The sequence below is a fragment of the Xenopus laevis genome, chromosome 7L, assembly GCF_017654675.1.
Source record: "Xenopus laevis strain J_2021 chromosome 7L, Xenopus_laevis_v10.1, whole genome shotgun sequence".
In the NCBI taxonomy this organism is placed as follows: domain Eukaryota; kingdom Metazoa; phylum Chordata; class Amphibia; order Anura; family Pipidae; genus Xenopus; species Xenopus laevis.
Window position 1 is genome coordinate 120609351 of NC_054383.1, and position 16601 is coordinate 120625951.

Here is a 16601-nt window from a genome sequence, read left to right on the forward strand (position 1 = left end):
ATTATCTCGAAACGATCGTACGAATTGTCCATCAACTAAAAATAACATTTGCCAGGAAAACAAAGGGGAGCTGCCTGCTTGGCCCTGCAATCATAGATAGATTGCACTGGGACGGGCAAAGATTTTTTAACCTGTTCGATCAATTTTCTGACAGATGACGGACGAAAAATCATAAGATATACGATCGTTCGAATCCCACTAACCGCACGATAATTTCGAAGGATTGGTCGGACTTTGCTAAAATCTTTGCGTCTATGGGGAACTTTACTCTACAATATTAACATTTTATTCCTGAACCAGCAAGTGTATTTGTTTAGTTGTAATATTGGTGTGTAGGCGCCATTTCAGGTCATGTGCTTTCAGAAAGAGCCAGCACTTTAGGATGGAACTGCTTTCTGACAGGCTGTTGTTTCTCTTACTCAATGTAACTCAATGTGTCACAGTGGGACCTGGTTTTTACTATTGAGTGTTGTTCTTAAATCTATAGGCAGCTGTTATCTTGTGTTAGGGAGCTGCTATCTGGTTACTTTCCCATTGTTCTGTTAGGCTGCTCCGGGGTGGGGGGTTGTGATATCACTCCAACTTGCCCTGAATCAGTGGTAAAGGTTCATACATTAGATAGCTTTAAGAAGGGGTTGGATGGCTTTTTAGCAAGTGAGTGAATAAGGGAATACAGGGTTATGGAAGATAGCTCATAGTACAAGTTGATCCAGGGACTAGTCCGATTGCCATTTTGGAGTCATGAAGGAATTTCCCCCCCCCCAGAGGCAAATCGGAGCGGCTTCAGATGGGGTTTTTTGCCTTCCTCTGGATCAACTGGCAGACAGTTTTTTTTCAACCTAACTTACTATGTTACTATGTTACAGCGTAGCAGTAAAGAGCAAGTGAAGTTTATCCGAGCACAAGTCACACGACTGGGGGCAGCTGGGAAACGTGGCGGTATCCCTTTAATATAATAATGTCTCCAATGTACCAGGCTGGTTACACATTCTGTTACATTGAGTAGGAGAAACAACAGCCTGCCAGAAAGCAGTTCCATCCTAAAGTGCTGGCTCTTTCTGAAAGCACATGACCAGGCAAAATGACCTGAGATGCACCTACACACCAATATTACAACTAAAAAAAATACACTTGCTGGTTCAGGAATTAAATTTTATATGGACGAGTGAATTATTCGCAGTGTAAACAGTGTCATTTAGAAATAAAAACGACATCATAAAAATCATGACTTAATCCCTGTAAGATCTCTGCCCATTGTTATAAGCTACGTTCGCTGGGAAGTGGACGGTTAAGACCATGAAACCCACTGCACAAATAACCAGAAAATAAACTTGATTTATACTGTGCCGCATTCTCTGTCCGACAGACACGTGCTACGTCTTATCTTTCGCCGTCATCATGTTAAACACTAGTCTGCACAATCCCAATGTCCGCGACAAGCCTGGTGTCGATCGATTCATCTCTATGAACCGAGGAATCAATGATGGCGGAGACCTGCCTGAGGAACTGCTACGGGTAAGGACAATGGCCGCCTGGTGGCAGAAGACTGAAGGGGTTTCTTTCCTAATAGTTGTTGCATTCAATAAATAAATATTTTTCTTACCTTGTAGAATCTCTATGATAGCATTCGAAACGAGCCATTTAAGATCCCAGAGGATGATGGGAATGATTTGACGCATACGTTCTTTAACCCAGACAGAGAGGGCTGGCTCCTCAAACTGGGTAAGGATATGGTTTCTGCCGTGTTCCATTTCAGCCTTCACCTTTTAAACCTCTCTTTCTTCTGTGTCTTTTTATTCCTCTCTACATCCCATCACATCCCTCTGGAGTCACTTTAGTTCTACAAAATGTCTTTTTGTTCACCTAGTAAAATAGATATTGAGGGAAATATGTGTTTATTTAGCCTTTATGTGTCACTTGCTGTAGAACCAACGGCGCCGGCATAGAAGTACCATTGTGCCGACGCCATAGATTCTACGTTTCCAGATTTCCTTTCAATCTATGCTGCATGTTTACTAGCCGCACATGGTGAGGGTGGATTCAGCATGCAAAGGGTTAAAGGCCCACTTCTCCCACAGTTTGTGCAACTGCAGTTTGTCTCCTCCTATTGTAGAATATTTCAGCAATAGCTATATCAGTGGTGTCCAAAAAGCAGAGTGGGATCTACCAGTAGACCTTTAGCGGATGATCAGTAGATCTCAACAAACAGCTTGTCTAAATCACCCTCCTGTTTCATTCTTTTCATTCAGATATTTATTATGTTAATGTTAGATAACAAATAACAAAAAAATCAATGATATTTAAGTGATATTTTCCTTGGAACAAAATGCTAACAATGCTTTTATGTAAGTAGATCATAGTAGGACAACATCACTAAAATTAGACCTCGCATTAGCAAAGTATGGGCACTCCTGAGATATAGCAACTACTTTAGTGATGTCTAGTTAAAGGCAAGGTGGCTGAATGTCGCCCTTCAACTCAATTTATGGTCCTCAGCCACTGAAATATTCCATAGCTCAAGAGTACAGATAGCTGGCCTACTACTGAGTTTAAAAGATTTTGACCGAACAGATCTTGAAGCTTAAATATGTAAATTTAATATACATTTTGATAAACAGAAGGCTTAAGGTGGCCATATACGGGCAGATTAAAGCTGCCGATATTGGTCCTTTAGACCGATCCAGCAGCTTATCTGCCTGTGTGTGGAGGCTCCCGACGGCTCCTCTCGATCAATATCAGGCCAAAAATCGGCCGGATATCGACCGGTCGAGTTTCGACCCAGGACAGCATCGGCTACTGGATATGGTCCTGCGGCCATTTGCAACATTGTAATCTGATTGTTCAGCCCCACTCGATATTGCCCAGCCGTTATTGGGCATATCGGGTTAAGACCTTGCCAATCAAGCGGATCTTATAGTGTATGGCCAAGACATGTACAGTATTAAAGAAGTAAAGCTACTTTTAAGCCAGGCAGTCCCTACACAGGCCCCCCTCTCCAACTGCCCCGGCAAACTCCTGAAAGGTTCCACAATGACTGCTTGAAATGTACAGTTTCTGGTGCCTTCACTGCTTTGATTTCTGACCAGGAGCATGAACATTAAATGCCAGGTCAGTGTTCAGTGCATATACTCCTGGTAGTTAATAGTAGCAGTCTAAGCAGCCACCAATCCCACTGTGCAACTGCTGGTAACAGGCAAGTCTGGTGCACCGTATCAGTAGGGAGAAGGCTGCCATGTAATGGGGTCCCTTGTTAAAGGGGTTATTCACCTTTGAGTTAACTTTTAGTATGATGTAGAGACTGATAGTCTGAGAGAATTTGCAATTGGGTTGCAGTTTTTATTTGTGGATTTTGAGTAATTTATCTTTTTTGTACTCCCTAGTATGCAGATTCAGCAATCTGGTTGCTAGGGTCGAAGTTCCCAAGCAACCATGCATTGAGTTGAATAAGAGTCTGGAATATGAATAGGAGAGGCCTGCATAGAAAGATGAGTAATAAAAAGTAGCAATAACAATACATTTGTAGCCTTACAAACCATTTGTTTTTTAGAAGGGGACAGCGACCCCCATTAGAAAGATGGTAAAGCGAGAAGAAGGCAAATAATTCAAAAACTCTAAAAAAATAAATAAACAATGAACCCCAGTCGAAAAGTTGCTTAGAATTGGCTCTTCAAGAACATATTAAAAATGAACTTAAAGGCGAACCACACCTTTAAAAGTCACTTTACAGCCATAAACCAGGTTCATTATAGCAGTTTAGATAAAAAAAGAATTACCCCGTAGATGTTAACCATGAAGACTCACCAGTAGATATGTTGGGTTTGGGTGCCTTGCCCCGCCATCTACAGAAAGAGGATTAGACCATATTTTGCATAATTCAGTAGGCACTCGCATAGTCCAACGTTGACAGTTTAGTTAAAATAAAACGTTTATGTTCCTATTTCGTCTTAAGCATTTCATACTTCAAAGGAACTTAATTATAGGCTCATTATAGCAGTTGGCTTTCATGATCATCATATCCACGTGCATCACCAGACACTACAGTGTTTCAGTTCTATACAAATGCAGCCCAAACTGTCAGTCTATTAATGTTGTTCTGTTCACTTATTAGTAGATACATCTAGCCCCGGGCTTCTTCTGCCCCCAGGAAATCTCCTATAGGATAAATAAAAGTGTCTGTCAGTAATAGGGATGGGCGAATTTGACACGTTTGGCAAAAAATTACCCGCCGGCGGCGAAATGTCGCTGACGCCCATTGAAGTCTATTTTGTCGCGCAGCGAAATTGTTTTTACGCGCTTCTTTTATTTATTTATTAATTTTTTTTGACGCAAGTCAAGTCTTTTGAGGCAAAACAAGGCGAAAAAATTCGCCCATCCCTAGTCAGTAAATGTGCTGCAGTGAGTTACCCCCACACTTTTTGAAGGTACAGGTATGGGACCTGTTAGTATGGGACCTGTTATCTTGAATGCTCTGGACCTGGGGGTTTCCAGATAAGGGATCTTTCCATAATTTGGATCTTCATACCTTGGGTCTACTAGAAAATCATGTAAACGTTAAATAAACGCAATAGGCTGGTTTTGCTTGAGCGCTGTACAGACTGTATGAGGCTACTAGTCCCTTTGCTTGTGGCTACTCTCACCCAGCGCTTTCTGTTTGTGAGTGGCTATTGAGTGCCACGTTTGTAAGCACCAAAAACGTGCATCTGTCAGCTGCTCCCAGTTGCCCTTTTGTTCTGACACTAATAGAATGCAGCGGATGGGAGTTCCACAGTACCAAGCAGAGAGAGAGAGTACAGGGCTGCTTTATGCTTCACTGTATCTGATTGAGTCTGTAGTGCAAACTAATTGTAGCTGTGTACTGCTGGGCAGCATAAGCACAAGAGGGGCTGCTAGGAATTTCACGGTCCCTGACCCTTTTTTTTTTTGCCAGATTTTAAGAGAAATCCCAAGCAGGCAACATCTATATATGCAGCAGATATTTGATTCTCAAACATCTGTACCCGCTACTGCTGGAACTGCTGCATGTCTTTAAAGGATTAGTTCACCTTTAAGTTAACTTGCAGTATGTTATAGAATGACCGATTCGTAGCAACTTTTCAATAGATTTTTATTTTGCATAATTTTTTTTAATTAAAATTTTCAATTCAAAAATTTTAAATTAAATTAAAATTACAATTTTTTAAAAAAATTTAAATTTGCCTTCCTTTACTGACTTTTTCCAGCTTTCAAATGAGGGCCACTGACCCCAGCAGCCTACTATTACTTTTTATATCACTTGTGATTCAATACAGGTTCTTGCCTATTCATGTTCCGGTCTCATGTCAAACCACTGCCTGGTTGCTAGGGTAATTGACACACTAGCAACCAGATTGGTGCTGAAATGCTAAACTGGACAAGTTGAATAAGGAGCTGTAAAACTCAAAAACCACTAATAATCAAAATTGAAAACCAATTGCAGATTGCCTCAGAATATCACTCTGCATCATATTTAAGAGTGATATTCTGAGACCATTTGCAATTGTTTTCATTTTTTCTTATTTGTGTTTTTTGTTACTTTTTATTCAGCAGCTCTCCAGTTTGCAATTTCAGCCGTCTGGTTGCTGGGGTCCAAATTATCCTAACAACCATGCATTGATGTCAATAAGAGACTGGAATAGGAGAGTCCTGAACAGAAAGATGAGTAATAAATAGTATCAATAACAATACATGTTTAGCCTTACAGAGCATTTGTTTTTTTTAGATGGGGTCAGTGACCCCCATTTGAAAGCTGGAAAGAATCCGAAGAAGGCAAATAATTCGAAAACGATAAAATAAAGGCCAATTAAAAAGTTGCTTAGAATGAGTCATTCTATAACATTCTAACTAGAAGTTAACCTGCAGGTAAACCACCACTTTTAAGCAGGGGCATCAGTTGTTAAAGGTATACAGCCAGCTTTTCCCCTCGACTTCTAACAGATGTTACTTTGCATTGAGTTCTCCCCGCACTGATAGAAATGCACTAGAGTCGCTGCTGTGCACTGTGACTAGAGGATGTGTAAGAACCTTGATTTCCGCCTTTTATTTATGTAATTTATGTTTCCTTTTCTCTTTCTCCTCACCCACCCACTTGCCCTTCCTTCCTCTTCGCTGCCTTCTTTCCTTTCCCTACTTCCCTCTCTCGGGGTTTCCCCTTTTCCTCTGCTTTCCCTGCCTTGTGCGCTTCGCCGCTGATGAACTTTGCTCTTCCGTCTGCTCACAATAACTCCCCAGGAGGTAGGTAGCGCTGGAGATTCATTCCTCCCTTGTTGTTGTTGTTTTATGTTAGAATATAGTGTCCAATCATGAACCTTCTTAATTTGCCATTACTGTGTGGCGTGTCTGATTCTCATGCTGCTTCTAATCAACAATGGATTAGATTGTCAGTAGTGTGGTTGTGTGCTGCTCACATCCTGTCCCTGCAATTTAATTACAAGGACAGAGTAAATCGATGCTGAATTTAAGGCTAATGATAGTGTTTGGTTATTAAAGAAGAAGGAAACCCTAAATCCCTGGGGGGGGGGGGAACTATTTATTATGGGATTTCTGAGGGGTGATGGTTTTTGTTAGGGGACACCAGGGAGCCTGTGGCAAGATGACAGCAGCACATGAAAGTGTCCTATAGCTGGTGCACTTTTTTTTTTTTAAAAAAGGAGTTCTTACCTGGGATAGGAGGTAAGTGATACGAGTCATGGGACGGGTTATCAAATTGAAACATCCCAGTGATTTAACATTTCCTTCTCCTTTTAAAAGTATAAATGGGGAAGCCAGGCAGTCCAGTCCAATGCAGTTTAAAGGAGAATTAAAAACCTAACTAAAGAAGTAGCTAGAAATGTTTTGCATTATGTTTTGGGCTTCTGTACCAGCCCAAGGCAACCACAGCCCTTTAGCAGTAAAGATCTGTGTCTCCAAAGATGCCCCAGTAGCTCCCAATCTTCTTTTCTGCTGATTCACTGCACATGCTCTGTGCTGCTGTCACTTACTGAGCTTAGGGACCCACTCACAATATACAGTACTCAGAATAGAAATGTCACAATATAAGTCTGATTAGTAATTAAAGTGGACCTGTCGCCTACACATAAAAGGCTGTATAACAAAAGTCGTTTCCAAATTAAATATGGAACCCATATAGTTTTTTTTTTTCATTAAAGTATCCATACCTGTTTAAATATCTGAGCTGTCAATCAAATATTAAATGCCCCACTTCTATGCCTGAGGCATAGAGGTGGGACAGTCAATTACTTTCACTTTCCATTCAGCACTTCCTACATGTCACTGCTCTCCCCACATTCCCCCTCCCTCCTCATGGGCATTAGGTCCCCCATTTGGGTGCATAGACAAGATTTTGGGGGCGATATACAACTTATCTTAATAACATTGTCTACAAAATGGCTCCTGCCTGTGTGTGTAATTCCAAGATTAAAGGAAACAAAATTTAAATAATGAATATTTAATATTTTGCTCAACTAACACTATTTGCAATTATTTCTTAGGGCAACAGGATTTTTTTTAATACGGATAATTACTACATGACAGCACAGAAACCAGTGCAATTAGCATCAGAATTGAATAATCAGCCCTGTAGCATCAGCTTATATTACAGGGGAAGCTCATTTTCTGCTGGATAATTAGTGACGACCCCTAAGCTTAGCTTCTCAACAGCTGCTCAGAGCCCACTGAGCATGTGAGTGTCACAGACACTTTCCAAGATGGTGACCCCCTGTGACAAGTTTGAAGTCCTGGATCATTGCTGCTATTGACAAGCTGAAACTTTAGGCTGGTGCAATAAGTTCACTATATAAAACATGGCATTTTTATCCATATTCATTTCTAGTGTTGAGTTCTCCTTTAAGGGAGTAATGAAGATGCCCCAACTGTCCTTTAATTACAAATATTTGAGGCACATTCCCACTCCCTGGCCCCTGAGGGAGACAACACATGGAATATTCTCCCTGTGCAGAAGCCTTTTTCTTTAGTCAAAGCAAAAATATGCAAATGTTACGCTGGTTAATTATAAATGTTTGTCCTCTACAACTGACCCAACACAACTGGTGTAACGTTATTTAAATAAATCAACCCCCATTGTTCTGTTTCTTCCATTATCAGTGGACTTACCCTTCGTCCGCATCATATTCAAGTTAATACCTTTGATTTCATTTATAATTGTCATTAATAATCTGCTTGAGACTGGGAATTTATATTTTCTGCTAATTGACCGTTTTGGAGCAAAACACGTGATTTTTCCCCCCTTCCCCTTCATGTCTTAAAAAATATTTTGCAGGCGGTCGAGTGAAAACATGGAAGAGGCGTTGGTTCATTTTGACAGACAACTGTTTGTATTATTTTGAATATACTACGGTGAGTACTATGAAGAGGAAGGCATAAGGGAGAATATGACTTCTGTCCCTTGAATGTCTGTCCATATCAGATCTTTGCATATGACAAACTTTCTAGGAACGTCTGTCTTTTCCTAGTGTCCCACCATCTCTGCATACAGTCCCATCTTATGTTCCTCCCTTTTTGATTGGCTTCTGCTTCTATTAAGTAGTCCCTTCTGATGTCTCTCGTTCCTTGATCATGTTCTCTTACTTCAACAGGATAAAGAACCCAGAGGGATCATCCCACTCGAGAATCTCAGTATTCGGGAAGTTGAGGATCCACGAAAACCGGTGAGCAATAGAGCTAAAACCCAAGTGATTCACATGCCCCTCTTCACTGGCTAAAATTCAAAGTTCTCATAGGGTGTTTGCTGAGTGGACAACCCTGAAAAATCTTTGATTATTGGTCAGCTCATCTGTTGGACAGGTTTGAAAATTTCATCTGCCAATCCTCCATGTCAACTAGATGTGGAAGTCAAGTTGGGCAGATATAGTGAACCCGAGACCCAGAGTGATTGATCTTGTAACACAACTACAATATTACATCAGTCTTTTTTACAAGGGAGATTTTTATACTTTCATAAATGAGGCTTGAGCTTAACTTGCCCTTTAAATGGGCAATTCATCAGTTTCTTGATTTATGGTTTCCTCCGTGTCTGTAAACCTGAGACGCTAGGAAAAATGGTTGGGCTTGTTTATGCCATGCTCAAAATACCTTCTAGTGAGGAATAGGGGGAGAAAATATATTTAAAAAAAAGACTACAAAGAGTCGATTCAATTCATTTTCAACACAAGCTCTATAATTACGGCTCAAGTGGATCAGAGGTGCGATCATTGTTGACAACACATTTTATATTTATACCATACACACAAGCCATGAATATCTTGTAAATTATATCCGTTATAAACGGTGACTAGTGATGTCATCAGTTATAAACGGTGAGTAGTGATGTTGTCCATTATAAACAGTGAGTAGTGATGTCATTTTTGTCACGTGACTCACTAGAACTTCTGTAGTATAATAAATAAAGTACCCCCTGTTGGGAAATATGAGGATATTAGAAGTAACTTCTGAGTTCCATGACCTTCGGCCTCGTGCTTTTCTACGGTCTCGGAACTCCTCGTGATGTATAGTATCCTTATAATACACAAAAGCCATGAATATCTTGTAAATGATATCCTTATAAACGGTGAGTTCTGATGTCATCAGTTATAAACGGTGAGTTCTGCTGTCATTTCTGTCACATGACTCACTGAAACTTGTGTATTATAATAAATAAAGTACCCCCAGTTGCAAAATATGAGGATATTAGAAGTTACCTCGGAGTTCTATGACCTGTATAAAAACACTCGTGTTTTTATATGATCATGAAACTCCTCGGTAACTTATAATATCCTTATAATTTACAAGAGGGGGTACTTTATTCACTATACATTTTACAATAGGGGTACTTTATTCACTATATCTGACCCTAGCTTCTTCATAGCAATTGTGGGGTAGAAGCCATTCAATTGGGGTTTCCTTCCAAATGAAGCACATTCTATAATAAGCTCCTCCTTATCTGTAAGCCTGAAAAATCGTCAGCAGGGAGTAGGAAGGAAGGGGCTCATTGCCTTATTTTCCATTCAAACACTATTTATTTGCTGCATCCTGCAAGGTTATTGTACATCCGCTTGTACCTTTAATATATCTGTTTGATTCTCCGTGCCTGCATAGAATCTGATACAACTAAGGACAAGTAGCAGCATCCCCCCAGGTCAGGGCGTGGGATTTTAACACTTCATGTTGCTTCTCTCTCTCTCTTACAGAACTGCTTTGAGTTGTATATTCCCAACAATAAGGGGCAGCTGATCAAAGCCTGCAAGACTGAAGCTGATGGGAGGGTGGTGGAAGGAAACCATAACGTGTACAGAATTTCTGCGCCCACGCCGGAAGAGAAGGAGGAATGGATTAAGTGTATAAAGTAAGGAATCTATCCGCATCGTCTTTAGGTGGAAAACCGGGAATTACAATTGTAGCCAATCCGTGCTCTTTCTCCTTTGGTTACTATGTAAAGTGTCCTAGTGTTATTAAACCGACATTTAGGGGTTTATTTTTTTTGTTTTGTTTTTTTACCTCGAATGAACTCTAAACTCGAATGGTATCTTATTGAAGAAAAAAAAATCGAGATTCTGCAAATTCGAATCCCCCAACCCGAAAACTCGTTTTCGTTGGGGAAAAAAAACTCAAATTGCTCTAATAAAGTAGAAAGAAGACACAAGTCCATCAATTTCAATCTTAATCATTTGAGTTTTCGGGCAAAACCCTTCAAAAAAAATCTCAAATATCAGAATCAAATGATTAAAGGGACTTCTGCCATGGACTTCTAAATAACCTCAACCGGTTTTAGGTGGTGTATTTTCAGATTAGAGCGATTTCGAGTGTCAGGGTATAATAATTAGTTTTTTTTTATTGGAGGTTTTTTTTTTTTTACCAGAAAATGTAAGTTTTGACCAAAAAAATCCAAAAAAAAAAACCAAGCCAAAAGGTAATTTAATACATAATGTCAATCAACACGAAGGGGCAGATTTAAGGTTCGAGTTGTTTTTGCCATGAAAATTCGAGTTTTTGAGTAACTCAAAAACTCGAACTTTCGTGGCAAAAACAATTCGAACCTTAAAGGGATACTGTCATGGGAAAACATGTTTTTTTTCAAAACGCATCAGTTAATAGTGCTGCTCCAGCAGAATTCTGCACTGACATCAAATTCTCAAAAGAGCAAACAGATTTTTTTTTTTTTATGTTTAATTTTGAAATCTGACATGGAGCTAGACATATTGTCAGATTCCCAGCAGCCCAGTCATGTGACTTGTGCCTGCACTTTAGGATGGAACTGCTTTCTGGCTTGCTGTTGTTTCTCCTACTCAATGTAACTGAATCAGTCTGAGTGGGACTTGGATTTTACCATAGAGTGTTGTTCTTAGATCTACCAGGGAGCTGTTATCTTGTGTTAGGGAGCTGCTAACTGGTTACCTTCCCATTGTTCTTTTGTTACGCTGCTGGGGGGGGGGATCAGGGAGATATCACTCCAACTTGCAGTAAAGAGTGACTGAAGTTTATCAGAGCACAAGTCACATGACTGGGGACACCTGGGAAACTGACTAGCTGTAGATTTCATGTTAGATTTCAAAGTTGAATCTAAAAAAAATCTGTTTGCTCTTTTGTGAAATGGATTTCAGTGTGGAATTCTGCTGGAGCAGCACTATTAACTGATGTGTTTTGAAAACTGTATCCCTTTAAATCTATCCCTTAGTGTTGATTGACATTATGTATTCAATTACCATTTGGCTTGGTTTTTAATCCAATGATTTTAAAGCATAACACATTCTTTCTATTATTTAAATCCTTTTTTTTTTTCATTTTCAGGGCAGCCGTTAGCGTGGACCCGTTCTACGAGATGCTGGCGGCCCGCAAGAAACGCATCTCCGTCAAGAAAAAACAGATGCAGCAGCAACAGCAAGAACAGTCTTAAAGGAGCCTGCGTGTAACATTTCATTGACACCCCAAGCAGCGAGGAGAAGGTTGCACCAACTACAGTACAGTGCCAGTTTTGACGGGAAATAAAACGAAGCATTCTTCAAAACCAATTGTCTCTGAAGATCTGATACTGTAGCTTGAAGTATTATTGGTTTGCCACATTTCTATAGCGCTGTCTGCAAAAGACGGAGACTGGAGGCCGCAAACAAGAGCCGCCTTGTCAGGGTCACTATTCTTGGATTGTGTTTGTTTTAATGCTGTATATTCCTTGTTGGTTTGAGCGGTGAAACTGTTCAATGGAAACATTATGACCTTAACCGCATTATAAATCCGTATCACTGGCATCCTATACCCAGTTTAAGTTGTGGCTTTTTCACTTCAGGTGCAGGATTGTTCCTCCGGTGCACCAAAATGACGCCTGACCGCGGGGCTTAGGCCTTGCCCCTTCTGTAGCTCCTCTCTTTTGCAAGTTTGGGGTGTAGCTAAGCTTGTATTTGGTCTCCATTCTTAGTAGATTGCCGTCAGATGAGCCTTAACGCTGGGAATTCCATTTTGAGACTATATTACTGCTACTGTGGAGGCTTCGTATCCCAGAATCCCTGACTTCACGGAGACTGAAATCTCTGTTGTTAATTGTGAGATGGACACTGATAAGAGACTGAACCACTTTTGTAAAAGCACAGAAAGCCGAGGAGCGTCCACAGCAACGCCAGCCATTGGCCACATAGAGCGCGTTCTTATCACCGAGTGTATAAACGGAGTCTGAAACACAATGTAAGCTAGAAATCATCTAATGTAACACTTCTCTTGGTGACGGGGGCTTAGTCACGTATGGGTGTGAATTACAGGAAACCACAGGATAAGAAATGTACAGCTTAACATTTCTAAAAACAAAAATGAACCCAATTGGGCTTACAGAAATTGTATGTATAGTGTACACATGTCACATGACTGAGCCATAAAAAGACTGATCACTACTGGCCTAGCGTCATTGTGGTCAATCAATGCTGTTTTGTCCTTTTGGAAGGGAGAGTCACGAATAGACTTTGAGGGATAAGTAAACCTTTTAATTAAGTGAATGTAAAATTGATGAGAGTGCTATTCTAAGCACTTTGTGTCATTTACATTCATTATTTATTTTCTTTTTATTCCGAGATATTAAGGGATACATGTGCTGTTAATATGAATGATTTTTTTTTTTTTTTTTTACAACAGCGCCAGTTTCTGACCACCAAGTAGTCAAGGAAGTTGTCAGGAGAAAGAAGGAGGCTGCTCTGATCAAAACCGGGCAGGCGCCCAAAGCAACCTGTCCGGTCGTGGCGCCGTCTGGGTCCGCTCATGTTTGGCAGCGTCTATTGGATGCTTGTGTGCATAGAACAGGCGCTTGCACGCATGCGCGAGTACACACTCGTGCGCATGCGTGAGTAAAGGCTCTCGCGCATGCGCAGATCGACGCGCAATTGACAAAAAAATGTGGATGTGGCGGTCAGGCAAGAAGCGCAGAGGGGACCGGACTAGCGGTACCGGGCAGAGGAAGTATGTGCCTGGCACCCCCCCCCCCCCAACTTTGCGCCCTAGGCACGTGCCTACTCTGCCTACCCCTAGTTCCGGCCCTGGCTCTGATGTTCTTCTGCTTAGGAAAGATTTGAGAAAGGTTTCTAATGGTTTTCTTAAAGGGATACTGTCATGGGAAAAAAAAAATGACTAAGGGCAGCTGGGAAATTGACAAAACATCTAGCCCCGTGTCAGATTTCAAAATTGAATATAAAAAAATCTGTTTTCTCTTTTGAGAAATGGATTTCAGTGCAGAATTCTGCTGGAGCAGCACAATTAACTGATTCATTTTGAAAAAAAATTTTTTCCCCATGACAGTATCCCTTTAAGCAGAAGAACATCAGAGCAGCCTCTTTCACCTGACAACTTCCTTGACTACTTGGTGGTCAGAAACTGACCAGCAGATGGCGCCGTTGTAAAAAATTCATCAATTTTAACAGCACATGTATCCCTTAATATCCTGAAATAAAAAGAAAAAAAAAAAATAATGAATGTCAATTGCAAAAATTCTTAGAATAGCACCATCAGTCTTACATTCACTTATTTTAAAGGTTTACTTATCCTTTAACTGCCATGCACTGTTTTATATATTCAACTGGCAGCAAATTGTATTCAGTACGGGCTTCTCCCAGTGATCCTTCTATAGTCAGGTGTGACCAGCACCTTCTGTACTGCCATTTCCATCTCCATCCATGACCAGCAGTCGGCACGGACACAATAGGCAGTTTTGTAAATTAGAAATGTATTCCTTTTTTTTTTTTTTTACTGTGAATTGGGAGAAATTTGGCTGTATCTTTATAAAGCAATAAAAAAGGTCACAGAGTAGGATCTTGTACCCGTATCTTCTCTTATGCCAAAATTCAGTTATTCTACGCAGGCTATTTATGTTACTAGGGATGCACCAAATCCAGGATTTGGTTCGGTATTCGGTCGTTTTCAGCGGGATTCCGATTCTTTCGAATCCTTGTGCCTGGCTGAACTAAATCCGAATCCTTAAAATCATGTGACTTTTCATCACAAAACAAGGAAGTAAAAAAAAAAAATGTTACTCTTTTCCCCATCCCCTCAGTGATTTGCATATGCAAATTAGTTTGATATTCTGCCAAATCTTTCACGAAGAATTTGGGGGTTAGGCCAAATCCAAAATAGTGGATTGGGTGCATTCCTAAATGTTACGACCCCCCGTCCCTCAATATTTTCCATGCAAATTGTTGAAATCCTGTAGCAAGAGGGCAATTCACATGGGCCTCATCTGATGGGTCTCTGTAAACCCTAATGGATGATCTTGTCCATTGGATCAGCCCAATTTGGCCAAGCATGGGTTCTGATCCTCTCACATGGTGACCACTCCAAAAACGAGAACAGATCTGGCTGTACGTGGCAGCCTTCATTAACCTAATTTGGTCAACCCATATGTTGGCCTAAGAGCTGACCTCCGATTTTCAGAGACCTTTGGCTCAATACAGTTGTAGACTTGAAATGTTGCCACTGAATGGCCAATGGAAAACCTGTTTATGTTCCATATCTTTCCTTTGTATGAGAGCACTCCTAAGACGGCATGTTTATGCCTGACCTGTTGTATATGTTATATTCTAGCTAGGTTTATATTTATTGAGAAGTCTATGCTGGCTCAGACAACTGTATTTATCAAGATAAATCTGGGACGCTGTTCCATGTATATGATCTAGGGATAGGTTATCATTCAGACATTCTTTGCGTATTTGTGTTTATTTAATGAGTGTGAGTTGAGTCAAAGGTTCTGTTTCAGCCCAATGTTTCATGCCTTCCAGCTGGGCCCGGTGTATAGGACTTTTTATGCCTGGATTTGGTTCAGTTTGCTGAAATGCACATTAAATATTCATGCGTATCAGGAAGCCGCTAATGAGCAGATATCCCTTCCTGTAGATCATGGTGGACGGAGGACATGCATCACTTTTTGGCATCTTTGCTACTGTAGAGCAATAACCTGTAGAAGAACACCCTAAACTAAATATTTATACAGATGGGAATATTTGACAGAGGCCTCGGACCTCTTGGGCAATAAGACACTACAGTTTGTCAGAGGAGCTTAAACAGTTCATCCAACCTTGATCCACCAACTACCGTCTGGTTCATACTCACGGCACAGTGGCAAGAAAAGCAAATCTCTTTGGATATATTATCTATGGGGCAATAAAGGAGAACTAAACCTAAAAGCCTCTCATTGGTCCCCTCCCCGTAGAGCTCAATACTTAAATTGAGTGTTGCAGAAAGTTGCACAGACCAAAGTCTTGCAGCGGAGCACACAGGCACAATCTTCGGATCCTTCCCTTTGGCTATCTCCGGAGCTTTCTGGCTCATGCGCAATAGATGTGAACACCAAACTGGCTCCAACTGCGCATGCATGAAAAAGCTTAGTGTCTACAGTCCTTTAGCGAACTTATCCAAGATGGTGCCCATGAGCTCCGCTGCTCTACTCTGCATGGAGAGGTCTGTGCAACTTTCTGCGACACTTTATTTTTTTTAAGTAGTGGGCTATGCGGTGCCAATGGGGGCTAGTAGATTGGGACTCTCTTTAGGAGGGGGGTTTAATTCTCCTCGAAGGCTTCAGTTTTGCCACTGTATAGTTCAGCAGGTATATATTTTTGTAACTTTTTGTGCCAAAGGAAAACGATTTCTTCCTTTTCCCCCAATGCACCGTGCCTGTCTCGTTGCCAGATTTATCGGCAGAATTACTGTGAAACTGTCCGGACTGGATACCTCCTCTTCCTCGTCAGTGTGGGAAGTAAATGGTATGGTTTGGCTTGGAGTTTTTGTTTCTACTTTTTTCCTTTTTAATATTGTATGCAAACCTTTGACTTAATAATAAAGACTGACATCCTATAAATTCACTGGGTTTCTGTTTTTACGTTTCTGAGCATACGCGGGAAGAACTGCTCGTTCGGTGAGGTCTTCGAGCAACCAGATTTGGGCCAAAATTAGGATGGTAAAATCGTTGTCTCGTAAACGGTGGCCTAAGGAGACCCATGTGGAGAACTTGACATCAACATGACAATGTGGTCCTTGTCCGATGGGTGTATTGCTGATTTTCATCCGTGTATTCGGGCAGGCCTTTGGAAAGGAACCATATTTTGGACAACGGTGGGGGGGGGGGGGGCAGA

The 16601-nt window shown here is 40.9% G+C and overlaps 1 protein-coding gene across 1 annotated transcript in view; it reads left to right on the top strand.

The window, feature by feature from the left end:
• Positions 1–16331, top strand: part of LOC503678 (uncharacterized) — a gene marked incomplete in the record, with an annotated part of 37814 nt that extends 21483 nt beyond the window's left edge. The window contains 4 exon segments of the mRNA NM_001095567.1: positions 14124–14208; positions 14211–14518; positions 14563–14772; positions 14811–16331. Of these exon segments, the coding sequence (NP_001089036.1) occupies positions 14124–14208; positions 14211–14287 (162 nt within the window).
• Positions 16332–16601: the final 270 nt, after the last annotated feature.